Source organism: Mirounga leonina, unplaced genomic scaffold (genome assembly GCF_011800145.1).
Source record: "Mirounga leonina isolate KUSES-001 unplaced genomic scaffold, KU_Mleo_1.0 Mir_488, whole genome shotgun sequence".
Lineage (NCBI taxonomy): Eukaryota > Metazoa > Chordata > Mammalia > Carnivora > Phocidae > Mirounga > Mirounga leonina.
In genome coordinates, this window is record NW_023270777.1 from 2108642 (window position 1) to 2133151 (window position 24510).

A 24510-nucleotide genomic window follows, 5' to 3' on the forward strand; every position below is an offset into this window, starting at 1 on the left:
GTTTGGGTTGTTTCCACCCTTTGGCTACCGTGACTAGCGCCCCTGTACACACGCTCCCGCGAAGGTTCGAGTACCTGTCGTTACGACTTGGGGCATATACCTAGGAGTGGAGTTGTTGGGTCGTGGGGACAATACACCTGTGAGAAGGGCAGCTTCGGGCTTTAAACAATGCGCCCAGGCAGTTGGGGGCTGTCTTCGGGCTCGTTTTTGCTTTTTTCAGGACAGGGCAGAGCTTTCGGACAGTAGAGTGGAGGGAGCCGGGAGTGATGGCCGACCATGCTCCATCAGCGAGTCTGCGGGGCGTGCACGTCGACCGCGTCCGGGGATTCCGCGGGTCCCCGCGGCCAGGCTCAGGTTTGGAAACCCGGAAACTGGAGGGGGGAGACCACGGGGTGTCGGGGGAGGCGGCCGCCGGGGAAGGTGCTGGCCTCCCGCTTCACGGTCCCCGGCCATGGCTTAGGGAACGCCGGGGGCACTTAACGCGCCACTCGTCTCTACGGAGTTCTTCCCGAGGGCGCTCGCGGACACCTGTTCTGGCCCCGGCAGCAGCAGCCGGCGGCAGAGGACGGGAGAAAGGCCGTGCAAGCCTCGCTGGAGCTCCAGGCGGCCCAGGGCTTCCACAAGATGGTGGCCGCCACGCGGCCGCTCTAGCTCGCGGCGGGAACTCTATGGCCGAGCCGCGGCCGGCCGCGCAGAGCGGTGAAGCTGAGATGGGCGGTAACCCGACCACAGCAGCGCGCTAGGAAGGGTGCGCGGAAAGAGCCGTCCCGCGCATGTGTGGAAAGCGGGGGATGGGCCGTGAGACGAGGGGCCCACCCCGCAGCGCAAGTTTTCTGAAACGTGTGAGTCGTTTAGGTCCAGTTAGAGCCGAGGTGGGGCGTTCCCCAGACGCATGCGTCCTAGCCGAGACCAGCGATACAGTGGCGTGGTCTTTTCAACGCCCGGCGTACAGGCGACGTCTGAGGTGGAAGGGGCGGTCAGGATTCCCACCACGCATGCGCTTTGCGGCCGAGGCGTTTCCTTCAGAGGGTGTGGAGTGCAGGGCTCTTCTTTGCGCAGGCGCAAGTCCTGTCCGGTAGGGCTAGTGGTCTATCACGGGAAGGGAAGAGGAGGTTGAAGGGCTTAAAAAACCGGGTGCGCCTGCGCACTGCCTACGGGTGGGACGAGCTCGGGGTTTGTGAGGGGCGGGGTCACGCATACGCGTCATTGGATGGGTAGGTGGGAGGGAGGGTGGAGCTCGGGGAGGATCTGTGCGCTTGCGCAGTGCGGGGGTGGAGGGCGGAGGGGGATAGATAGCACGCTTGCGCGGCTGTCACAGGGCTGCTTGGTTGGTCAGTGGGGAGTCGGCGCCTGCGTACTAAGACCCGTGTGCAGCAGCGGCGGCGGCGGTAGAGGCGGCGGCGGCGGCGGCGGTAGCGGGCTCGGGGGCAGCGGTTGGGCTCGCGGCGAGCGGACGGGGTCGAGTCAGTGCGTTCGCGCGAGGTGAGAGCGGCAGGGCGCGCGTGCGCGGAACCCTGGCGTGGGCCCGGGAGTGGAGCTGGAACTGCGCGAGGGTCGGGGAGGGGGCAGAGGGGAGCGGCGGCCGCCGCCGCCGCACAGGGTTCGGTCCGCGAGCCGCGCGAGGTGCGGAGAGGCGCGGGCGCGCGCCCCGGCTAGCGCGCGGGGTGACGGTTGGGGCCGGCCGGGTGACGTTGGAGCGACGCAGGGCGGGGGACGGCGAGTCGCGAGGCCGCCACGCGGGAGAGGCCGCCGGGCGGCCACGCCGGGGCGAGGGCCGGGGGCCAGATCGGCCCGCCGGGGCAAGGGGAGCTGGGCCGTTGAGAACCGGGCGCCGCGAGGCCACGTGAGGTGGGGGAGGGGGCTATTCGGTGAGAGGGCATGTGGGGGGGGGTGGCGGCCGGCCGGGGGGGAGGGGAGGCGGCGTGGCTCCGGCCTGGCGCGGCCTTTGGGGAGGGGGTGCCGGCGGCACCGGAAGTGTCCCCTACCGGAGGCTGCCCTCGGGGTCGGAGGCCTCATGGCCGAACGTGGACGGGGGCCGCATGGCAGCGCGGGGACCCCTCCCCCCCAGATCCCGGCCACCGGAAGCCCCGGGAGGCCACATGGTGGGCGGGAGCCGGCAACCCCCAGCGCGGGGAGAGGTGGTCCTCGCGGGCGCCCAGGGGAGCCTGGAATTTTGGGGAGGGGGAGAGGCGCGAGGCCCGGGTCCTGATCAGCCCGGAGAGCCCGCTGCGGGCATATGCTCGCGCTCCCCCGCCGCATGGGCCCCTGGCGCTCTCCCCCCGACCCTGATGCGAAGTGAGGCGGCCCGCCAGGTGTGAGTAGCGCTCTCCCTGGCTGGGTGGCCGGAGGAACGGGGACATCCCGGGCGATTGGACGGCGGCCCGACCCCTGTGGGTCGTGCCGACGGCGCCTTCACGTCCCGGGCGGAGAGCTCCCCGCCGGGACCGGTGCTCTTCACCTTGTCACTTCCCGCCCGCGGTGTCGGGCTCGGGAGCGCTGACGCCGCCAGCCCCGCAGAACTTACTCTACTCACTCCCACCAGCCTTCTGCTTTCATTTTATTGTCATTCACCACTCCCCAGCCCTCCACTTTCCGCTGAGCCTACAGGCCCGGCCTGAAAAGCCGACAGGACTGGTGCATCCTGGGAAAAGGGGGAGGGCCCTCGCGGAGAGGCCGGGTTCCTGGGTCCCCTTTGGGAAGCGAGATGGAGGTGTTCGGCAGGGGGGAAAGTTAGCAACAACTTTACTTTCTCTCCCTCGGCTGTGTCTGCAAATGCACGTTGGAGAGGCGGGAATCCCCCAAAGAGGCCTTGTGGTTTCCTGTACCAATGACTGGCTCGTGTGTGGATAGGGTGGGGGGTGTAACAGAGACGGGTGGGGCCCTGTCCTCCCGTCTCCACCCTCCCCTCTCCCCCACCCCACGGTAGCCCCGCCCTTTTGCTGGCTCATGGCTGCTCACCTAATTATAGCCCTGGTTGTGAGTGGGGAAGAGGGGTGGTTGGTTTCAGTGGCAAGTAACACCTGAGTCTTCCCCCTCCCAGGAGTCAGGCCTTTGTCCCTTTACCAGGTTGGGCATCCTAACGGCCTGGAGCCTTCCTTTCCCAAGCCACCCCTTTCGCTTTCATTTGGGCTGGGGGGTCCAGCTTCTGTCTCCCTCCACTCCCAGACACGCGCCAGTTCTTAAGTATTTGTGGTCCCAATCGGTATTTAACCTGGGCACGTCGCTTCTCTTTTAGGTGGATGATGGAAGAAAAGGGCTGTGGGAAGAACGAAGCCGTGTTTTCAGGGAGGAGTGAGGTAGATTGAGACCTCTGTTGACCTCCATCCTGACTGGCTCCGGTTTTCTTTTTGACTAGTTGGAATCGAAGCCTCTTAAAATGGCAGATGACTTGGACTTCGAGACAGGAGATGCAGGGGCCTCAGCCACCTTCCCAATGCAGTGCTCAGCATTACGTAAGAACGGCTTTGTGGTGCTCAAAGGCCGGCCATGTAAGATCGTGGAGATGTCTACCTCCAAGACCGGCAAGCACGGCCATGCCAAGGTTAGAACTTGACCTCTCCACATCGTGCCTTCCCCCCACTCCCCACAGGTCGTCCTCAGTCCCAGCCCTGTCCGTTCCTTTAGCGCTGGCTTCCCGTCCGTCTCCTTGGTTCAGCCCTGGCCCCCTTTCACCTGTGCCTTTGGGAGGCCTTGGGCTCTTCCTTGGTGACCCTTCCCTTTCCCCACCCTTGTGTGAGGCTCTCACTTCTCCAGGTGCTCTCTTCAGCTGCTCCTTCCTTCGTGGCCTTCCGTTTTTGTCTCTTTTCCCTTGAGTCTTTGTTCCTGAGGCTTCTCCGGGCCTAATACCGGAGGCAGCCTTTCCTGGAGGGCGCCAGCATAGCTCTGAGCCTCCGAGCCACCTTGCTGCCCCACACTCCGCACCAGCTTTCCCTTTGGTCTCTGATGCGGTGTCACCGAGTCTCTGCCTGCCCCCCCCGCCCCCGAGTTCCCTGAGGCGGCCTCTTGCTTCCTTGGGTCCTAACATTCTTGCTAATGCTTTCCATGTCAGTTAAGGTTTTTCTCCCCTTGAAAACTAAAACTTGACCTGGTCCATCCTTGTTGGATTTCTTAGGGTTTTGGTCCCTAGGTGGTTTGTCTTCTGTTGGCTTAGCATTCATCCTGGGGTCTCTCCTGGTTTTTTTATTTCCTATGGCATAGTTCTCCCTGAAGTCGTCCTCCTTTCCGCCCTCTTCCTTTCTCGTTCCTTCTTGTTTTCCCAAGTTCTGCGCCTTTTATGCGGATGTCCAGACGCTCTTCCGAAGGTTTTACCTAGACTCCCCTCCCTTCCCCCACCCCCGGTTCCTGGGTCAGTGTTCTCGTAGCTCAGGGTAACTGGCTGCCCCAAGCCTGCCCCATGGTTTCCCTGATTTTGCCCTAACAGCGTCGTCTGAATTCCCCCGACAGGGGGTAGTACATGCCTTTCTCTCCACCCTACCGTTTGGTTGGGTTTCTCTTTCATGTGATGCATACATACAGGTTCACCTGGTTGGTATTGACATCTTCACTGGCAAGAAATACGAAGATATCTGCCCGTCAACTCATAATATGGATGTTCCCAACATCAAAAGGAATGATTTCCAGGTACGTAGGTGGGTTGGTGGTTTGTTGGGGGCGGGTACAGATTGACCACAGGAGCTTGTGCTGGGAGAGGGGGAGCAGGACAACGCGGAGTTGGCCGCCCCCGTTTGTCCTCAGGCCCTTTATCCTCCAGCTTCGTGGGCCAACCGGGCGCTTCCTTTCCTCTCTGCCCCCAGCTGATCGGCATCCAGGATGGGTATCTATCACTGCTCCAGGATAGCGGGGAGGTGCGAGAGGACCTTCGTCTGCCCGAGGGAGACCTCGGCAAGGAGATTGAGCAGAAGTATGACTGTGGAGAAGAGATCCTGGTACGCTGCCCCCCGCCTCGGGCCCAGCTGCACCCTCTGCCCCGGAGCTCCCCTCTGACTCTCCCCTTTGCGCCCGCAGATCACGGTGCTGTCTGCCATGACAGAGGAGGCAGCTGTTGCAATCAAGGCCATGGCAAAATAACTGGCTCCCAGGTGAAGGTGACCCACTCCCCTGGCCCGGCCCACGTTTTGTCGTCCCCACCGAAAACCTGCTCGAGCCCTGACCGTCCGGGCTTCCTTCCTGGGGACGGTGTCGTCCTGCCTGACCTGCTCTCTCCCCCCCCCCCCCCCCCCAGGGTGGCAGCGGTGATCCTCGAGACTGCAGAGGCCCCCCTCCCCCAGCCTGGCCCAGCTCCGGTGGGCCCTTGGCTGGACTCCTCCTCCTCCACGATTTATTTGACGTTTTATTTTGGTTTCCCCCACACACCCTCAATCTGTCGGGGAGCCCCTGCCCTTCCTCCTGCTCCCTCGGCCAGGAGCGAGTGACCCCCCGGCCTTGGCGAAGCTGCCCTCCTGTTCTCTCCCCCTGCACTACAGCCCTGGTAGGGGAGAGGGGGCGGGTGCTGCTTGTGGTTTAGTGGGTTGGTTTTGGGTTTTTTTGTTTTTGGTTTTTTTTTTTTTTTTTTAAATTCAATCTGGAATCAGAAAGCTGTGGATTCTGGTAAATGGTCCTTGTGCCCTACCCCCACTCATCCCTGCTCTGGTCCCTTGTTTCCCATGGCCCTTTACCCCAAGTACCACCCCACAGACGGGGGACCAGCCCCCTCCCCTGCCTATGTCTCTCCCCAAATACCTTTACCTGGGGAGGGAAGAGGAGGAGAGGGGAGGGGACCTGCCCCCTCCTTAGGCACCTGGGAGGGCCCTGCCCCCATGGGCTTCACCCTTCCCTGTGGGCTCTCTCCCCGACACATTTGTTAAAATCAAACCTGAATAAAACCAGAAGTTTAATATGAAGGCCCCAACTCAGTTGCTTCTTTGAATTAAATGGGTGTTTGCTGACTAGAACGTAAAGCTGGAAACCACGGCACTGGACTCTGCTGCTGAGTTCGTTACCCACCCACCGTCCTCCTGTGACCTGCCCACCACTCCTCACCCTCCATGCAGCCCTGGTCTGGGCCCGGAGAGAGGTGACACAGCAGCTGGGGGCGGTGGCAGGTAGATTTTATTGGACTGGGACACACCAGGGGCCCTCACCCGTGGCGGGGTTTGGGTGTGAGCTTGAAGATAAAATCTGACGATCACTTGTGGTAGAACCGCGGATTCTGGCTGTGCTGGATGAAGGGGAGCCGAGGGCCAGGCTGGCTGGGAGCTGCAAAGCCCGACTGGTGGTGGTGGAAGGGGGGGCTCTGTCGGTGTGGCCCTCCCCCTCAACGCACCCTCCGCACTCCAAGCCACCCCCCAGGGAGGGGGAAAGGAGGGGTGGGGGCCGCCTCTCCTACCCGGTCCTGCTTTCCCTGGAAGCGCAGGGCTGAGGGTGGGTGGGATTCCCATCCTTACCTTCCCTGCCGGTTGCATCTGCACAGGGAGCTGGGGAGAGGCAAGGAGTCCGGGGGCTGGATGCAGAGCTTGGGGATGCATGGGGCGCAGGGAGGACTGCGGAGAAGAGAGTCAGGACCTGAGGCAGCCCGGGGCGCCCCTTGGCAGAGCGCTGCCCTTGACCTGCCAAGACTCCATACTCACTGAGTCGGAGAAACCGGTCTGCGGGTTGGCGTGTTCCATCTGCTTCTGTAAGGACAGGGCACCGCCAGGCTGGAGGAAGCCTAGGGAGGGAAGGAGGGGTGTGCGGGATGAGCAGAGCCCGGGAAGGGGAGGCAGGGAGGACGCAGGGGCCAGGGCCGCGGCGGGCGGCCTCACCTGTCTGGGTGGGCTGGAAGTGGCCGTGCACCGCGTAGGGCTGGGGCTGCGGCTGAGACAGGTACTGCACCGCCGGGAACGCCGAAGGTGCTGAGGAGGCAGGGGCGCAGGCGGTCGGGCCTCCCTCCGGCCGCTTGGTGACCGGCCGCCTCCCTCTCTTCCCACCGCTCACCTCTGAGCTGCTGACCGGGGCTGTAGGCCGGCTGCGTGGGTCCGTAGTGGGGTGGGGGCTGAGCGGTCCCATAGGCCCCGCCAGGGCTGCCTTGGAATTGACCGTGCTCCGGGGTCCCTGCGAAAGCAGCTGCCGAGCCCACATAGTGCCGCGTCTGGAGGGAGGAGAGCGCTCACTGGTGCCGTCCACTGCAAGGCAGAGAACCCCAAGCGCCTCGCCTACGCCCCGCTTTGCCCAATGCGGTCAAGCGTCACGCGACGCTCACGACTTGGACGCTCGGTTCACGAAGGCGCCTGGGTCCGCGTGGAAGTAGCCGAGAAAACCAGTGCGCCCCACACTCGATCCTACTCCTTACTGTAAGCACTTGGGGTCCGAACATCTGTTTGGCCCTGTCGGCCGCCATGAGAGTTCCTGGGCGACTGTGTCCTCCAGGGCTCCCTAGACAGGGAGAGGGGCTTCGTGAGGCTGAAGTGGGTGGCTGTGAGCCCCAGGAAGGCGCGTTCCCCCCCGCGGGGCCTTCCTCACCCTGCATGCTGAGGAGGTGAGTTCCTGTGTGAACCGTCAGGCTCTGCGGGTACGCGGCTGACGTCAGAGTGGTCAGGTCACTGCGGGGGGAGGCGGGCAGGTCAAAATCGAGGACGAGGACAAGTGCCCCTCTTCTGCCATTAGACACCGATCTGGTTTGTTACCAGATCCCAGTTACGCTCTGCCCCAACTTTTAGCTCTCCAATCCCACCTCTGCTCCTTTCGCCTCCGTTTCTCTTCCTCATGTAGAACTTTCTTGAGCTGCAGGAAGAGCTGGTGCTTCTCTTCCTGTAGGGCCAACAGCTTCTCCTGCAACTTCAGGATCTGCGGAGGGCGGGGACTGGAGCTGAAGGCAGGAGAGCCAAGGGAGGAAAGAGCTGGGACAGATCAAGGGGCCGCTTACTTGTTCCTTGGTCTCCTCCAGGGACATTCTCTCCTCCATCTCCTTCTTCTTCCTCCTCTCTTGCTCTTCTTTCATCTTCTGTTCCATCATCTTGTCCACCTCTTCCTCCTCTGGAGAAAGAGGCAGAATGGGAAGACGGCAAGGTGGTTAGAATACTCACTGCGGCAGGGATCGAGGACCTGCAAAACGCGGTTATCACAACGCTCCCTCTGCCCCTCGGTAATCCTCGGGAACGGCTCTTCCCTTCCGGAGGGGACAGGGAGGGAGGCTTGATTAGGTGCTCTCCAAGGTCCTTCCCGACCCAAGGGTTCTGGGGCTCAGACCCGGCGTCCAGCTCCCACCACCCGCGGGGCCGCCCCGTCCGTCCCATCCCTCCCCCGCGCGGCCGCGGCGCGCTGCTCCGCCCGTGGTGGGGGCCGGCCCCGGCGGAGCGCTGCCGCCCGGGCTGTCCTCTCGCTCGGACCCAGCTCACCCTGCCGCTTGCGCTCCCGCTCCATCATGATGTGCCGGTGCAACGCGCGGGCCATGGCGTTGGAAAGCTTGGGGCGCTCCAGGAGCGCGGGCATGGTGCTGCCGGGGGCGCTCGGGCCGTGGGCGCCCGGCTCTGCCACGGACTGCCAGACCTCGGACCGGGCCTACCGGGAGGCGGGCGCTCAGGGGGGTCGCGCCGGGCGGGCCGAGGCGGAAGCCCGCCCGCCGCCGCCACCACCCCGGCCACGTGCCCGGAGCCCGCCACCCCCCACTCACCCCCCGGCCGGACCCCGGTGCCCCGCGTGCGCGGCCGGGCAGGGGTCTCCGGCCTCGGCGCTGCCCGGCCTCCGCCCCTGCCCCCTCCCTACCCGCCTTCGCTGCGCTTTCTCCGCGGCTCCTCCGCGCCGCGGCCGCGCGTCACTTCCGGCCGCCGGGCCGACTACTTCCGGAGCCGGGGCGGCCTCGCGGGTCGCGCGCAGGGAAGGGCGGAAGCGGCCGCGACGGGTGCCGGGGGCGGCCAAACCCCGTCGGCTCGCCCGGCGCCCCCAAGCTGGGCGGGCCCGGGGCTCGTCGGGGCGGCGCGAGAGAGAGGCCGAGGCGTGCGCTCCGGGACGGCGTTTATTGGCTCCTCGGAAACCCGCGTCCGTGACAACTGTACAGCCGCCCACCTTCCCCGCGCCCGCCCTCCCCTCTCCGCCCGGCGGCCCGGGAAGCGGCGGGTCCGGGGAGGCTCCTCGGGATTCACAGTAACAGGAACGAAAACGGAAATAAATTAAGTGATACGGGGGAGGGAGTCCAGGGGGTCGTGTTCCCCAAGTCAGTGCATGAAGGGGGCTGCCGGGCCCCGAGGCGGCGGGAAGTCCGGCTGCGGCCGCCACGCCGGGGGCGTGCGCCGTGCCCGCGGAGACGCGCTCCCCTTCCCGCGGCGCGGCGGGCGGGCCCCGGGCTCCGGGCGCATCCGCTGGGGCTGGGGTTGCCGAGCCGCCGGGGGCGGGCGGGCGGGCGGGGGGTGGGGGCTGAGCCGGGGCCCCCCTGTGCTTGTCGTCGAGAGGCCGGCCCTCACTCCACCCGCACCAGCAGGGCATAGAGGAGCGTGGCCCCCTTCTCCTTGGTTACCCACTCGAGTTCGGCGGGGCTGAAGTGGGGGTCGGGAGGTTCTCGGAGGGCGGCCGAAGGGGGCCCGGGGGTGTAGGAGCCGGGGCGCACGCACACCTGGAACGCCACCTGGGCCTGGTGCGTCCGCTGGGACTTGGGGTCCCGGAATCTGTCAGGCAAGAAGCAGAAGGCCGGCCATGAGGACCTCGGGCTCCCTGCTCCCCCTGCTACCTGCACGACGGCGCCGGCCTTCGGGGTCACCCCGGCCTTACAGGGGTGGCCGGGCTCTGGCGGCCCTCCCGGCTTGCCATCTGCCGGGACGCCCGTGCGCGCCCTCCCCTCTCCAGGCCTCTGCTCAAACCTTCACGATGTCCATCCTGATCACCCTCCAACCTCACGCTCCAGCCGCACGTGTGACCCACTGCGCCCCGCTCTACTTTTTATTTCCACAGTACTAGTCACCTTCAAAGCTAAACGTTCTAGAGTGTCACGGTGGGAACGCGGAGGGCAAGCCACGGAGACCCCCGCCCGCCCCCCGCCCCCCACCCCCCGCGTACTCACTGCACTTTGGATGCCAGGGTCTCGGCCCCAGCATACAGGAGGGAGGGGGAAAGCAGCGCCGGAGGGGGCTGCCCCTCCCGCGGGGGTGCGCAGTTCTCGCCAGGCTCCTCAAACCCCACCCCGGGCTCGCCTTTCAAGGGCCGGCAGCTGAGGATGGAGGCGGTGCCTGTGGGAGAGCCGGGTCAGGGCCGCCCTCCGGGGCCTGGACCCCGCGGCCCTGCCTCTGTCTGCGCCGAGGTACCTGCTCCCAGCTCCCCTCGGTCCAGCACCCTCCGGACGGCCGCCACGTTGCTCCCATGATACGCCATGTGCCACTTCTTGGTCAGCGTCCCAGCTTCCAGGCGGGGATTCACCCTAGGACGGACCAGGTCGCTGGCTCCCCGACACCATCCCCTGGCCTACAAGTCCTGTCACTTCTTCCACGCGCCCTCTGGGGAGCCTCCCCCATCAAGGGGGCAAGCGCGCTAAGGGAGAAGTGCCACCCTGCCCCCTGTGTACCTGAGGTTGAACCTGCACCAGCCGAAGGGCAGAGCGTATTCCCGGGGGGGGCTCCCCACGGCGCCTGTGGGCCTCGTCCCCTCGAAGCTTCCGGCAAGACTCACAGTAGCACATGCTCCGCTTGGGCGGGGGCATGAAATAATCCTCTGCGGGAAAGCGGGGGGCAGTCTGGGCGCGGTGGCTCTCCACCACGCGGCCCCTTCCGGCTGCTCCCGGGGCTCTGGGCACAGCCCCGCCCCGGTCCAGGGAGTGCAGCGGGCTCTGGAGCGCTGGGGACTCACCGGGAAGCAAGAGCAGTTCTTGGAATCGGGAGCAGAGGGCGTGGTACTCGCAGCTCTTGAGAGGGCTGGCGGCAGGCAGCGGGCCCCAGCACACGCTCTCCTTGATGCCTGAGACGGCGGAAGGGGGGCAGGGTCACGGGAGCTGGGGCTGCGGGGCCGGGCCCCTGGGGGCGGGGGGCTGGCTCACCATCCACCATGTCCGCTTTCTCCATGTCCCCCTGGGTTCCAGCACTCTTCCCACCGGTAGCCCCTGGTTCAGGACTCACGATCGTCACCTGCAGGGCAGGGCGTGATGAGGCTGACCCGGCCGCCAGGGCCTGCGGACCCGCTCCTCCCTGCCTCCCGTCGGCTCACCTGCTCACACTGCCCGTAAAGGTCCACGAGCGCGTGGCAGGGCTGCGGGACGTCCGGCACGGCCACGCCCTGGTCCATCCCGTTGACGTGCAGATGCAGCCCGCCGGAGCTGTCTAGCCGCAGGCCCAGGATGGTGCCTTCAGGACATGTGTCCAGATTTGGCCCAAACTTCTCACAGATCTGGGAGGAGAGACCTACTGTCTTCCCAGAGATCAGACTCCCACCGGCAGCGGCCACGCCCGCCCTTCGCTCTGCTGCCAGTGTCCGTGCCGGGCTTCGCCTCCACGCTCGCCCCCGTCCCCCCACGGCCACATTCTCAGCGGCAAGGATGCAGGAGGCCGTGATAAGCCTGAGAGTCCGACGATGACGCGCGCTTGCTCACCGGCTGGAGGGTCTACCCACACAGGGCCCCTTGATGCCTGTGACCCACCACCAGGGCTGGGTGCCCCTCTTCTCCCTTTGGGCCAGCCCCTCCCGACTTGAGTCGTGGCCCTGTCCCTTCCGTCTGCCCCCACCCACCTTGAGGCCGTTGTGGAAGATGCCTCGGCCCCGTAGCAGCCAGGCCGCCCGCTTGAGGGCGCAGGCGGAAGCAGGGAAGTTGAGCCTCTCCGGGGGGCAGGTGAGGACTCCCAGGACCAGGGAAGACGTCCACTGTCGGTTCAGGAAATCGATCCGCACCTGGGGGGAAGGGTGACCACTACTCCCCAGTCACGGCCCCCTGGGAAGAGACTACCCAGCAGTGCCCCCCACTCCAGCCCCGCCCCCGGCCAGGGAGGGATGCTGCCCTTTCTGAGGCTGGAGGGACCACAAACTGCGAATTCACGTGTTTCCTTCCCTGCGTCAGTCTAGGTCCTGTTGTTGCCTGGCTAAGGGTTCCTGCCCCCAGGGGCCGCTTTCCCCTGGCTAACTAAATCTTTCCGTGTGTAGCAAAAAGGCCTCCTCCTCGGCAGGCCCTCTCGGCACCATGTAGGACCACGCGTCTTTCTCAGGTCCCCCAGCTCCTCGCTACTGCTCCCCTCACCAGTCGCCAAGGCGGGGCGCCTTCCTGACGATCGATCTACAAATCCCACCGTGGGGTACGAACCGAAGCCCGGGAAGCTCATCCCAGGGGCTTGCCTCCACTCGGTCTGGGGTTTCTCCAGGAAGGTTGGCCCTGGATGACCCTGAGTAAAAGGAGCTGCGGATGAGGAGGTGAGGCCCACCTGGACCAGCAGCTGGGGCACCAGGGGTTGGTTGATGACGACGATGCCCTGATTGTAGCTGGCCACCCGCGTAGCCGTACGGTTCCCGTTGGACAGGAGAATGTTCTTCCCGTGGTTCTCCAGGAACTCGAGGGCCGTGGGCATAATGGCCACTTGATTCTGGCCATGGTGTGGAGGAGAGATGGAGCTGCCGGGGTTGCCCACGCGAGGCCTGAGCCACCCCCCACCCCTGGCGTTTACACAGGGCTTGCGTCTACGCCTCTGCCCACCCAGGGCGGCATCTGAGAAGCCCAGAACACCCTGGTGTCCACTGGCCCACCGCCCGCCCGTCCACAGGCCCCGTGTGCCCGGCCGCGGCCCCTCACCCTCAGGCCACGCTCCTCCCCCTCGTCGTCTTCCTCGCCCTCGCTCCCAGTGTCTGAGCTGGGAGAAGGCGGCTGGGTGCCCTCCGGCTCCTCCAGCCTCGTGGAGCTGACCACAGACACGCTCCGCACCGGCCCGTAGAGATCCAGCACGGCCCACACGTTCTGCGGGGCGCACACAGCGCGGGAGTCAGAGATCCGTGGAAGGCCTCGAGCCCGCTCTCCAAACCCAAGAACCGTCTCGGACCTACCTTGGCGATGCCAGTGGCCGCGGGCCCCATGTCCTCTCCGTCCACCAGGATGTGCATCGTGTCGTCCGCGCCCCGGCGGATGCCCACGCGGCTCCCCACCTAGGACCGAGGGGACCCGAGCACAGAGCCTCAGGCCACGTCTCCCGCACCCCCGCTCCCCCCCAGCCCCGGCCCGGGAGCCCGCGGCTTCACCCCCAGCCTCTCCAGGTCCCGGCCATAGTTCATCCTCTGGAGCTGCCCGTCGCGTCTCACTTCACAGCTGGACACCATCCAGGTGGTCTTTGTCCGGAGCTCTGGGAGGGAGGGAGGCAGCCCGGGGCCCCCGCCTGCGCCGGGCCCCGTCTCCCCGGGCGCGAGCGTGGTCAGCCCCAGCCGGAGGGAGCCCGCCCACCTCTCGTCCAGCTCCTGCACCTTCACCTGAGGGCGAGAGAGCACAGCGGCTGCCACGGGCGCGGGGCGCGAGCTGGGGCAACAGCCTGGCCCCGCGGCCGACAGCCTGGCACCCACCTCGAACACCTCCTCCGCCCTGAGCTCCTTGGTGCTGAAGACGAGGCCGTGCGCGTAGCCGGCCGCGCGCACTGCCCTCGTGCCGTCCTCCTCCAGGGCCACGTTCTTGCCACAGGTGCTGTGGAATCGGTGAGCCACGCCGGCCACTGCGGGGACACGGTGCCACGGAAGGCGCGGCGTTGGGGCCGCGGGCTTCAGAAAGCGCAGGGCGCCGAGCTTTCGGGTCGAACAGGAAGCCGCCCTCAAGGCCCCTCTCGCCCGGCTTCCCACAGCCCGGCCCCCCACCCCCACCCTCCAGGTGGCAGGGGGGCGCCCAGCCCCCGCTCCAGCCCGGACCGCGCCCCCCTTCCTGGGGGGCGTCCTACCCGGGCCCCTGGCTTGTTCCTGCCCTCGGTCTGCAGCTGCCCCGGCCTTGAACATCTCCCCTGCCCCCCGCCCTTGGCCCACAGCGCACTAACGGCCAGCTGGACCTGGGGAGTGCAGGGGGAAGGACTTCTCGGTGGCGGTGTTGCTGGTCGCCAGGCTGTTGTCCATGGGGCCGGTGGCATTGGTGATGGACACCTGGACACACTGGCCGTAGAGATCCACGACCGCATACACCTCTGGTGGAGAAGGAGGGGTCAGAGGCCGGATGGCCCGGGCGGGGCCGGCGTGAGGCTGGCAGGCCGAAAGCCACGGACCAGTCACCTTTACCCGGAGGCAAGCCTGAGCAGGCGGCGCCTTGGTCCTGGCCGTTGATGAAGTAGTGCAGGTCGCCCTTGGCGGTGCGCATCATGCCGATGCGCGCGCCCGTGCCCAGCGCGTCCAGGTCGCAGCCGTAGTTGTTGCGCGTGGTGTTCCCGTCCTGCATGATGGCCGTGCCACTGGGGGGACGACAGGCGGGGCCGGTAAGCCTCCCAGCTCCTCCCCACGCGGGCCTCTGCGCGGTCCCTGCTCGTCAGAACCTTCCGTCTTGCTCTGTCTGCTAGGCCTCTGGGACCCCCCCAGGGAAAAGCAGGAGCTGCCCGCAGAGAAGAGGCGGCTGGAGGCTGGGCCGCTGGAGGGCGCGTGGGGACGTGGGAGGGCCTCCCAGAATCGGAGGAAGGGGCAGCCAGATCCCTTGGGCCTGCCAGGGCCACGGCAGGCCCCAAGGCCGGCTTCCCTCATCCTGGCCAGCTCCACGCGGCCCTCCCGGGCCGGCCATCAAGCGGGCAGCCGAACCTCAGCATCCACGTGTCGTAGTCGATGTCCGTCATGGTGTTGGGGAACTCGAGGTCCTCCGGCCGAATAGCGGTCACCCCTAGGAGGCAGGGGTAGGTGAGCGCCAAGGCCCCAGCAAGAGGCGGCCCGCACCCCCACGCACGCGCGCACGCTCGCCCGCGCCCCTCACCGGCCTCGATGGAGCCGGACCAGCGGTCCACCATCTTCTGAATGACGATCTCGAACAGCTCTCCGTCCCGCAGGGCCCTGCCGGCGACAGCGGCCATCAGGGCGGCCCCGCGCGGGGCACCGAGGCCGCGGGGGGCCGCGCCCACACTGACCGGTTGGAGATGACGATGGCGTCGTTGAACTCGCTGCGGCAGTTGTGACGAAGCGCCGTGCGGCCCCCGTTGCTGATGACAGCGTTGCTGCCATGCAGCTGGTGGAAGCGCAGGTCGGAGCCCCCGGCCCCCGACGACGGGGAGCTGGGGGACACCTGGCTGTTCCCTTCAGGGAGCGGCTCGGGGACTGCGGGCACCTCTGGGGGAGGGGACGTCACCCGTGAGGCTGCCGGTACTCTCCGAGGCCCCCCTTCCGCCCGCCCCCAGGGCCGCCCCAACCCCGGCCCGGCCCTCACCCACGTCGTCCACGATGGTGGCCTGGGCTGCCTGGCCGTACAGATCCACAACGGCGTAGACGCCCGGGGGCACGTTCCAGGCCGCGGGGCCCTGAGTCATCCCGTTGACAAAGAAGTGCAGAGTCCCGTCCTCCCGCCGCACCACGCCCACCGTGTCCCCCGCCTTGGAAGAAGGGGGGCTGGAGTGAGGAGTCAGGTGGAGTTCCCGCGAGGGCTGGTCCTGCGGCAGCCCCGCCTTGCCCACCCCCCGCTCACCCAGCCCCGGCAGTTCCCCCGCTCTCCCACCTTGAGGCGGTCCAGGTTGTGCCCGTATTCGTCCAAGATGGTCGTCCCGTTGTGCATCACCCCGTTCCCAGTCATCATCCAGGTCCCTACGGGGACAGGGAGCAACAGGACGTGAGCGGGAGCCAGGGCTCCGCTCCGCTATGCGGCAGTCTCCACGTCCCTCCCCAGAGCCGCCAGCCCAGCCTGCCCTGTCTGACGGTCAGCTCTCTTCCCAGGACCCGGCAGAAATCTCTGCAGGTCCCCACCCCCCATGAGCCCTGTCCACGCAGCAGCGCTCGGCGCCTGAATGTGTCCTCACAAGCGGGACCGGCAAAGACAGAGCTGGGGGCCAAGCGTCAGGGCTCCGGGGGCAGCCTCCTCGCGCAGACCCTCTCTGGGCCCCGCCCTCCCGGGGAGCTCACCGGAGCGCAAGTTGGTCATGGTGGACGGCAGCTGCAGGTAGGCAGGGTCGTGGGTGGTGACGCCGATCTCGATGGAGCCGGCCCACTTGTCCACCATCTTGTCGATGCGCACCTGAAACACCTCTCCGTCCCGCAGGGCCCTGCTGCTCAGCACCACACCATGGTTGAAGTCATCAGTGGCACTGAGGACAGGGAACGGGGACTCAGGCGCGAACACGCACTCCGCGCACGCCAAGCTTCGCCCGGCAATGCCTGCCCGACACCCGCTGCCTTCACTCTCCGCGAGGCTCCCCCCTTTCCTGCCCAGAGCTCCCCAGATCAGAATCCCTCTGCCTCCTGCTCTCCACCCGCCCCCATCCCATCAAGCCCCTTCTGCAGGCTTCTCCCCACCCCGTGGGCCATACTGGGGTCTCAGGGCAGTGCGTCCCTCGTGGGTGATAGCTGCCTTCTGCCCGCAGTTGGGGTGGAAAAGCAGGCGCTCGGGCTCTGCCTGAGCTGCAGGGCTAGCACGCCGGAGGGCCCCCTCCGGAGACAGCGCCCGCAGGATGGCGTTGTTCCGGCGCAGACGGTCACTGTGGTTGTTATTGTGCACGATGGTCACCTTCACTGCCATCCCGTACAAGTCCACCACACCGTACACCACTGGGGGTGTCAGTGGGGTGGCCACGCCTGGGGGGGAGGGGGAGAAATGTGGGGAGACCAGCATCAGAGACAGGCAGGACAAGGAGGTACAGACCCCCCACTCCCGAAAGCCCTGACCCAGCAGCCCGCTCTGGGCGTCCCCTTACCCTGGTCGATGCCGTTAATGAAGAAGTGGAGGGCAGAGTTGGACTTCCTCGTGAGACCAATGTGGTCGCCTTCCTAGCCAAAGCAGAAAAACAAAGATCCGGAATCCATCCCCCCATCAGGCTCCAGGCTTGTCCTGGGGCCCCTGAGAACAGAGGGGTTCTAAAGCCTTCCCACCAGCCCAGGCTGCTGGGGAACAGCCCCAAAGGCGCCGGAGTCTCGAGCCCCCAAACGCTCCCGGCAAATCAGTCACGGCGTGAAGCCCCCTTACAAACATCTCCTTACCCACCTCTCCAAGCAGTTTATAAAATACTAACAGGCTCAGTTCAGACGTTAGAAAAAAATTTAAAAAGGAAAAAAAAAAATACCACCTACCAGAAACAACGAGCAAGCTGCTTGTCTCTGGTCACGACCCCACATGGCCACACAGTAAGAGAAAGTGACCCTCTGACTCCAAAATCTGAGAGCCTAACTATCGGACAACCCTGCCTTCTCAGAAGGAACCTTCAGGCGAGAGAGCAGAGGCCTTGCTCTAGGTCGCAGCGGAGAGCGTGGTGCCCGGGCAGGGATGCGGGGTGACGGGGCTGCCCCGGACAGCGGCCCCAACTCTTGCGCCCCGGCCCCCTCACCTGCAGCTCGTCCAGACTGAATTCACAGTACTCCCGGCGAGTGCCCTTGCCGTTGGTCAGGATCCCGCAGCCGCTCATCATGATGGTGCCTGGGGGTAGGTAGACACCTGACTAGGGCCCGGGCCTCCCTCGCCTTAGGAAGGTGCCTCCGCCCGGCCAGGGGCTGGTACCTGACTGCAGGTTGGTCATGGTGGCTGGGTACTCCAGGTTGTTGGGGTTGTGCGTGGTGACACCAATCTCAATGGAGCCCGACCACTTGTCCACAAGCTTGTCGATGCGGATCTTGGGGGGAGCGACAGCAGAAGGGGGAGGCGGGATGTGTAAAGGCCGAGAAAGGACCCCCGGCCGTTCCCTGGGCCCCACCCTTCCACCGTCAAGGATGGAGCCCCGTCTTTGGTTCCTGAGGGTGAGGGGCCAGCCAGCGCCCGGGAGCTTGCACACCTCAAACATCTCATTGTCCCGGAGCGGGCGGTTGGTCATGACAACCCCGTTGTTGAATTCATCCAGGGGCCGGCGGCGCTCGGCGGTCTTGTTGTTGTTGCTGAGTTTGATGAGCGTCCCGCACTTCTCGTGAAAGAGCAGGGCATCGTTGGAAGTGAGGACGGGCGAGGGGGCGGCACCGCCAGACCCCAGTCCTTCCCCTGCCGGCGGGGAGCTCAGGTTCACATTCAGGAGCCCCCCGTTGTAGGCAGACAGGATGGCGTTGCCCACCACCTCGGAGAGCTCCATGCTGGCAAAGTCTACGGCAGCGGGACGGGGGAGGGAGGCTGGAATGAGGCTCTACACCCTCGGGCTTGCCACTCTCCCCCTAGCCCTCTCCTGAGGCCCCTCCCCTCGCCTCGTCCACCTCACTTCCCACTCCCCAAAGCCTCCCGGAAGCCCTCACCATTATGCGACTCAAGGCTGTTAGGAAACGTCTCCGGCCGGGCCTGCGCTGGGGACACCATGAAGGCTAGGGACCGGGCGGGATGGAAGGGGAATAAGGGTTCAGCTCCTGCTGCAGGGCCCACAGACAGGAGACCCCCCCCTCCTCTAGCCCCTTCTTTCCCCTTCAACAGACTCGGGGGGGTGGGGGGGTCTGAGTGACCCTGTTCACACCCAGCCTTGTTTGTCCCTTGGTCTCACCCAGGCCTTCAGCCACTCCATCCGCCCCACTCCTCCACCACTGCCCTAACTGTGTTCTCACCTTCATCCCCAGAGGTCCCCTGTTCAGTCAAGGCGGCATCTTCGGGGGGCGCGGAGGGCTCAAGGGGAGGTGTGGGGATGGGAGTAGGGGGGTTGAAACCTGGCTCAGGGGGTAGCACGGTGATCTGGGTGCACTTGCCGTAAAGGTCCACGACGGCCCAGACACGAGCGGGGAGGCCCGTGGCAGCCACCCCGCAATCCCGCCCATTCACCCAGAGCCGCAGCTCCCCGGCAACTGTGCGCTCCACGCCCACACGGTCCCCTTCACCAAGCTGGTCCAGGTCCTGACCATACTCCTCCAGCACAGAACGTCCGTCCCTCAACACCGAGCAGCCTGACACTACCCATGAGCCCCCCTTCAGCCCCGTGGCGCTGCTTGGGAAGTCCAGCACACTGGGGTCCAGTGCCGTCACCCCAATCTCAATGGAGCCACTCCAGGAGTTGACCTGTGATAAGGGTGGTGGACAAAGGCTCAGGATGGGCCACCATGGGTCTCCCACCACTAGGAACCCACGTTTCACAGACCACCGTGTCCCCTTCTTCCCACGTCTCCGACTTTTCTCGCCTGAGATGTGAAACGCTACTCCAGAGAGGCTGGGGTCTCTGCGACTCCTGCACCACCCGGGGTTCACAGCTCTCCTATACCACCTCCTCCTCCCCGTGGCCTGATTCTCTCCCAGGCTCTGGCTCACATTCCGTCTCTTCCCGCATCCCATCTCCGTGCACCTAGCCTCTTCACCAAATCACACCCCAGCACGCACACCTCCCTCCCCGCGAGTGTCTCTCCTCGCCCACCTTTCCGCCCGAGTTCATCCTCCAGTAGTTGGTTCTCTCCCCGGTTCTCCCCTCTCCTCCCGTCACATCCCTGACATCCCTCCATCCTCCCAGAAATGATTCGGGAGATCTGGTCCCTAACCATTCCTGGGGATGCAGCCCCGTGTCCCTGCCCAGCTCCTGGGGGTGCAGGAAACTCCAGCTCTCCTCATCCCTCTCCCCGTCATGACGAGCGAACGTTTCTGCTCCATGCGCCCCTCCTGCCCGTCGCCCGGTGCCCCGAAGGTCTGTCGGTAGCCGGCGACGTGGGCTAGTCTGGATGTCCTACCCCGTGTCTCCCGCTCGCCCCCTCCCACCGCCCTCCACATCTCGGTTCCGCGGGCCCCGCTCCGCACCTTGCGGTCGATGCGGACGGTGAAGACGCGTCCATCGCGCAAGGGTTCCCGGCTCAACACCAGCCCGTGGTTAAACTCTTGGCCCGGCTGCTGCCGCCGCGCCGTCCGCCCACAGGCCGACAGGCTCACCAGGCGCCCAGTGCGCGGGTGCAGCTCCCCGCCGCTGCCCAGACCCCCGCCGGACCCCGGCCCTGCGCCGCTCCCGCCGGGGCCCCCACCCCCACCCGGCCCCGGCCCGGGGCCTCCCCCAGAGCCCCCACTCCCACCCGACCCCGCCGCCATCGCCGCTGACACCGGGACCGCGCGACAGCCGCGCTTGGCGGCACCGTGGCAACCGCGGTGCACAGCCACCCGGAGGGAGTAGGACTCGGGGCTGGGGCCGGGTATGCTTTACGGCACTGCCGGGCGACGAAGCATCCCGGGCTGGGGAGCTAACGACCACCACGGTGGGAACGGAAGGACGACGGGGTCGGGCAGGCTTGCTTTACGGCACGGCGGGGTGACGGAGTGGCTCCGACGGCCGTGCCGACTCGGGCAGGGAGCTTTTGCGACAGTGGAAGAAACGACGGCCGCAGGCATCTTTACGACGCAGGGGGTGCGGCCCCCTCCTCCAGCTTTGCGACAGCCGCGCCGACGACCCCGCCCTCGCCGAGGCGGGCGACACCTTGAAGTGTTCGCTTTACGGCAAGGGGGGGGTCTTCCCTTCGAGCTCGCACGCTTTGGAGCGGGGTGAGCGGCGTCCGTAGGATTCAGAGGCGGGAGCCGGCAGCTCTATAAATGAAAACCTCTGCCCCGCGCACCACCGAGATCGGCTGTGTTTCGCGACACTGTCGCAACCCCTCCGCTTTGTATCACACCTCTCGTGAGGTGTGATTTTGGGGGGTGGGGGATGGGATAAAAGGGCTCGCGATACTTCTAAATAAGCCCACCTTGAACTCCAATCCAGACAAACCCTTACATCTTAAAGCCACGGATAGAGGCCCAGTGAAACCCCGGCAGGTGGTTTCCAGTCACGGCGCTGACGGTGTCCCCCCCAAACCCCCGCGCTGTGAACAAGCTCCCAGCCCAACTCTCCGAGCTCGCGCCGAGCTGGGAGGGCTGTGACGTCACAAACGGGGCTTCTCGCCCCGTGACCAGGGCCCCTGGTTGTGATTGGATGATTCGGATGAGGGCGGTGATGGGGGAGAAGGGCGGGAACAAATCCCGGAGACAAAGAGAGCTGGCCTTTGGGTGGGACAGAAAGGGAGGGGCGACCGGAGGGGCCCCTAGCCCGAGGTCCCTATATAAAGCTTGATTCCGGGGCCGCGGCTCTAGGGAGCGGAGCGGAAGGGGACCCGGGCCTCCGGCCGAGCGCCCCCGGCCCGCCGCGGTGGGGGCGGGGCTTCGGGGCGGGGCTATGTGCCGCCAGGAGGCGGGGCGGGGCAGCTGAGCGTGGCCCCCGGGTGGGGCCATGGAAAAGCAGGAGGCTCCGGGGGCTGCTGGCGGCCTCAGTGGGGAGTCCCCGGGAGGGGCAGCCGAGGGTGTGCCAGGAGGAATCGGAGGAGTCGAGGCACACGCCGGGCCGCCCCCCGGTGTCGTCCTGTTTCACGGTTCTGGGACCTCCCTGCACTCCGGGGGAGTCGTAACGTGCTGTCCTGGTTCTAGCCGACCCTCCGGGGGGGCAGCAGTCCTCGGTTCCGGGCCCTACCAGCACCCTGCGAGGGTTGCGGACCTCAGCGCTGGGTCCGGCACATACCCTGACGGATTAAATGCCCCCTTCCCTGGAACCAGTGTATGCAGGACCTGCCGGCCCCGGTCCGGGTGTTCCGGGGTGTTCAACTCGGAATGCAGTCCACCGCGCTCCGAGTCAACTCTCTTGCACTCCCACAAACCTTGTGAGGACCGGCCCCGCAGCATCCTAAAAACCAGCACCTCCATCTTGATGCAGAAATCCCCCAGGGCAGAGAAGTAAGGAGTCCGGCTCAGCGGGGACCCGGCGCGGAGCGGGGAGGGAGGGGTTCCGGACACTGACGGGGGCGGAGCTGGGGAAAGGGGTGGAGTCCTAAGAACTGTGAAGTGTGAGCGGCTGAGGGCAATTGCGTGGGAAATCTGAGGTCCCAGGCCTTGGGGAGAGCAGCAGGTACCAGGTAAATGCTGGTTCCACAGTGCGTGATAATCGTTAGGTGCAACCCCCATCCTCAGGCTCCTCTCCCCCTGACACGACGAGAGGGTACCAGAAAAAGGTTTTGAGTGACTGAAAGAATGAGGGAGGGCTGCCACGAGGAGGTCGCTGGGAGGTTTCCTCCCCCTTTCCTGTGTCCTTCCCCCTCCTCCAGGAAGAAGTCCCAGCGGTGGGATGAAATGAATATCCTGGCCACCTACCACCCCGCTGGCAAGGATTATGGATTTGTGAAGGTGGATGAGCCCAGCACTCCCTACCACAGGTGCTGAGCCCTCAGCCCAGACCCCTCCCTATTCAAAGGGGGTGCGGGGGGAGGCAGAGCGGTCTCAGGGCCCGGATACTGCCTGCTGCCCTCAGCTCTCAGCACTGCTCCCTCCCTCCGATGCAGGCTGCAGGACAGTGACGAGGACCCGCCTGGGGCATCTTCTCGCTCGGTAACTCCCCAGGCACTGGCGGAAAGGTGAGAGGCCTGCCAGAGATCAGTAGGGATCTGGGGCCTCTTCCTTCCTCCAACCCTGGGGTCAGAGCCTGTTATGCTTCTTGGCCACCAAAATGGGAGGTACTTCAATTCCCATCAGGACTGACCAAGGCCAAGGTGGGGGAGTCAGCCAGCCAGCTAGGCCCCATCTACCACCTGGCCCCCTTGTCCTCTCCCCTTTGGTGCCCCCAACTAGTCTCCCTCCCCTTCAGGTTTGCAACAATGGACAATTTCTACCCCAAGGTCCTGCAGTACAGCGATAACAGAAGCTCGGGGTCTTCAGACAGCTTTTCCAAGACACGTGAGATGAGGGGTGGGGGCTGAGTGGAAAGGGGAGGCAGAGTGAACCCTCGGCAGCAGCCTGGTGGGAAAGCCAAGCTCTTACAATGGCCCACAGACTCCAGTGATTTTGACAAGCACCGAAAGTCACACTATGATGAAGGGAAGTTCCTCAAAGCTCAGAGAACTCTTCCCTTCAGTAATAACAAGCACAACAACGAGGCCAGCACCAGTACGGGCCGTGGCAGTCGGGGCGCGATGCTGGACCCGGAGCCCAGGCCCGTGGAGAGAGGCTGGACGGGAGGACTGGCCAGAGGAGTCAAAGATGAGATTGGCCTGGTGACCAGGAACCACATCCCAGAAATCAAGGGTTAGCCATGGTGCTGGGGGGGGGGGGGGGCAATGGGAGGTGAGCCCAGGGAGGACAGAGGGCAGCTGGGGTGGGGTCCTCAACACAACTGTCCTCAGGAAGCCCAAGAGAGGCGTGGGGGATGGAGAGGTCATTGGGGTTTCCTAACATGGAGGAGGGCATAGAATGGAGATGAGAACCGGGGGCCTGAGCTTCTCCCCTGTGCTGGGGGGGCCATTATGGGCACCTGGGGATCCTGGATGCCCTAGGTGGCTGTAAGACTCAGAGTGATTGGGGTGACTCTTCAGATTCCCCTGTCTTCAGAAATCGGTCCCCACCTTCAGCCACCGTCGTGTCGGACCAGGAGATTGATCTGCAACGCAAGGAGTATTACAGCAAAGGAAGGTACCTCAGGTGCTCTCCCCACCCAGAGCTCGAGGAGGACACAGAAGATGAGCCTGAGCAGCAGGACCGTGAGAGCTGGGCTGGGGCAGCCTGGGGCAGGGGGTGCTGACAACCAACAGAATGATGGGTGCCCCAACCTTGATCCCCTGATCCTTCCAGCCTCTGCAAATTTTAACTGGGTGATTGAGAATCCCATAAGCACTGAAGTCCGCCTGCTGGACCACACAGAAAGCCCCGTCCAGGATCCCCGGACCCCCGAAGAGTCCCTGGCAGGGACAACATCGCAGCCTGGTGAGGGCACCAGGCCGCAATGGCTGGCTCTGTGGCTCTTGGCCAGCTCCCATCCCCCCAACCCCCCTTCTATGCATACCAGGGTAGATCACCAACAGATGCCAAGAGCGGCCCCAAGCATCCTGGTGTGCGAGGCCCTTATTGTACAGAGAGGAACCGGGGAGGCTCAGAAGGGGCTGGGACCCCCTCCAGCTTGGGACCACCCTCTGGCCCCACGCCTCCTCCCTGATTCCTCTCTGCCACCCACCCCACTCCAGGTGCTGCCCTGTCCTCCAGAGACAGAGCAGAGTCGGGCTGGTATCCGTGGTGGGTATCCAAGGGGCTCAACTGGTGAAGCCCAGAAAGCTTGGAGAAGGAACCTGGAAGCAGCCCACACTCCCCACACCAAAACCAATGCAGACGTGAGCCTGGGCAGGGGCGAGGGGCGAGGGGCTGCCTGCGCTGGCCAGGGAGGGAGAGGGCCTGAGTGGGTAGGTTCTAGGGAGTTTCAGGGGGACATAGGCCAGATCTCCCACCTGTTACGAGAAAGTCAGTGACCCAGTCCTTTCTTCCTCCAGACAAAACCCTGTGGCTTCGATGGACTCAAGAAGAGGGAAGCAGACAATGGAAAACGTAGCCAGCTGGGGATGGGGTGGGGACCAGCTTCTCTCAGCCCTCACCGCCCTCGAGGTGGGCAATAAAGAGAAGTGCAGGAGTCTGGGTGCTCTGAATCGTTGGCGGAGGATGGGCCTGCTCAGTCACTGAGGACGGGGAGGAGGGAGGGACCTCTGCACACAGGAAACCACAGCGGGCAGAGCAGAGAAGAAAGCTTGGAG

At 65.4% G+C, this 24510-nt stretch overlaps 4 protein-coding genes across 11 annotated transcripts; 2 read left to right on the plus strand and 2 right to left on the minus strand.

Annotated features, from left to right (window-relative positions):
- The first annotated feature begins 447 nt into the window (after positions 1-447).
- EIF5A (eukaryotic translation initiation factor 5A) lies at positions 448-5887 on the plus strand. Of its 5 annotated transcripts, none has more exons than XM_034989494.1 (6): positions 448-842; positions 3356-3541; positions 4516-4620; positions 4794-4925; positions 5005-5078; positions 5222-5887. In XM_034989494.1, exons 1-5 carry the CDS (start codon positions 774-776, stop codon positions 5065-5067), a joined length of 555 nt encoding a protein of 184 aa, XP_034845385.1. In that variant the 5' UTR covers positions 448-773; the 3' UTR covers positions 5068-5078; positions 5222-5887. The 5 variants fall into 5 exon arrangements, with proteins under 5 accessions (XP_034845385.1, XP_034845384.1, XP_034845382.1 ...); XM_034989493.1 differs by lacking the exon at positions 448-842 and adding an exon at positions 996-1075 and having other exon boundaries at positions 5005-5084; XM_034989491.1 differs by lacking the exon at positions 448-842 and adding an exon at positions 1002-1075.
- Positions 5888-6069: 182 nt separating this feature from the next.
- GPS2 (G protein pathway suppressor 2) lies at positions 6070-8797 on the minus strand. Its single transcript, XM_034989482.1, has 11 exons — positions 8719-8797; positions 8352-8514; positions 7880-7989; positions 7688-7800; positions 7477-7556; positions 7307-7389; positions 6952-7105; positions 6780-6869; positions 6606-6685; positions 6423-6518; positions 6070-6247 (listed from the first exon to the last, which is right to left on the minus strand). Exons 2-11 carry the CDS (start codon positions 8443-8445, stop codon positions 6164-6166), a joined length of 984 nt encoding a protein of 327 aa, XP_034845373.1. The 5' UTR covers positions 8446-8514; positions 8719-8797; the 3' UTR covers positions 6070-6163.
- Positions 8798-9348: 551 nt separating this feature from the next.
- Positions 9349-20014, minus strand: NEURL4 (neuralized E3 ubiquitin protein ligase 4). The gene is given in 30 exon segments (XM_034989457.1): positions 9349-9614; positions 10007-10172; positions 10248-10360; positions 10505-10554; positions 10556-10650; positions 10786-10893; positions 10973-11060; positions 11140-11319; positions 11659-11817; positions 12342-12500; positions 12707-12868; positions 12955-13053; positions 13147-13371; positions 13462-13607; positions 13932-14063; positions 14155-14324; positions 14662-14740; positions 14831-14907; positions 14982-15180; positions 15278-15440; positions 15563-15648; positions 15964-16145; positions 16368-16632; positions 16752-16824; positions 17379-17467; positions 17549-17660; positions 17820-18118; positions 18265-18330; positions 18565-19009; positions 19733-20014. Coding segments are annotated over 30 exon segments (4674 nt in total). The 3' UTR covers positions 9349-9409.
- A 1149-nt stretch (positions 20015-21163) lies between these two features.
- On the plus strand, positions 21164-24444 carry LOC118000007. Of its 4 annotated transcripts, none has more exons than XM_034989474.1 (9): positions 21164-21679; positions 22048-22155; positions 22282-22353; positions 22584-22672; positions 22769-23020; positions 23308-23472; positions 23564-23695; positions 23953-24096; positions 24253-24444. In XM_034989474.1, exons 1-8 carry the CDS (start codon positions 21183-21185, stop codon positions 24027-24029), a joined length of 1392 nt encoding a protein of 463 aa, XP_034845365.1. In that variant the 5' UTR covers positions 21164-21182; the 3' UTR covers positions 24030-24096; positions 24253-24444. The 4 variants fall into 4 exon arrangements, with proteins under 4 accessions (XP_034845365.1, XP_034845366.1, XP_034845364.1 ...); XM_034989475.1 differs by having other exon boundaries at positions 23344-23472; XM_034989473.1 differs by having other exon boundaries at positions 23324-23695.
- Positions 24445-24510: the final 66 nt, after the last annotated feature.

What these genes read in the sequence shown, in the direction of transcription:
- LOC118000007 (XM_034989473.1), top strand. Translation starts at nt 21,183, where the DNA reads ATGGAAAAGCAGGAGGCTCCGGGGGCTGCTGGCGGCCTCAGTGGGGAG. An exon ending in CCCAGCACTCCCTACCACAG is followed by an intron (nt 22,156 to 22,281) that starts GTGCTGAGCCCT and finishes CCTCCGATGCAG; the next exon opens with GCTGCAGGACAGTGACGAGG. An exon ending in AGGGACAACATCGCAGCCTG is followed by an intron (nt 23,696 to 23,952) that starts GTGAGGGCACCA and finishes ACCCCACTCCAG; the next exon opens with GTGCTGCCCTGTCCTCCAGA.
- EIF5A (XM_034989494.1), top strand. Translation starts at nt 774, where the DNA reads ATGTGTGGAAAGCGGGGGATGGGCCGTGAGACGAGGGGCCCACCCCGC. An exon ending in GCAAGCACGGCCATGCCAAG is followed by an intron (nt 3,542 to 4,515) that starts GTTAGAACTTGA and finishes GCATACATACAG; the next exon opens with GTTCACCTGGTTGGTATTGA. An exon ending in TCAAAAGGAATGATTTCCAG is followed by an intron (nt 4,621 to 4,793) that starts GTACGTAGGTGG and finishes CTCTGCCCCCAG; the next exon opens with CTGATCGGCATCCAGGATGG.
- GPS2 (XM_034989482.1), bottom strand. Translation starts at nt 8,445, where the DNA reads ATGCCCGCGCTCCTGGAGCGCCCCAAGCTTTCCAACGCCATGGCCCGC. An exon ending in GCGGGAGCGCAAGCGGCAGG is followed by an intron (nt 7,990 to 8,351) that starts GTGAGCTGGGTC and finishes CTCTTTCTCCAG; the next exon opens with AGGAGGAAGAGGTGGACAAG. An exon ending in CGGAGGCGAAAGGAGCAGAG is followed by an intron (nt 7,557 to 7,687) that starts GTGGGATTGGAG and finishes CTCCCCCCGCAG; the next exon opens with TGACCTGACCACTCTGACGT.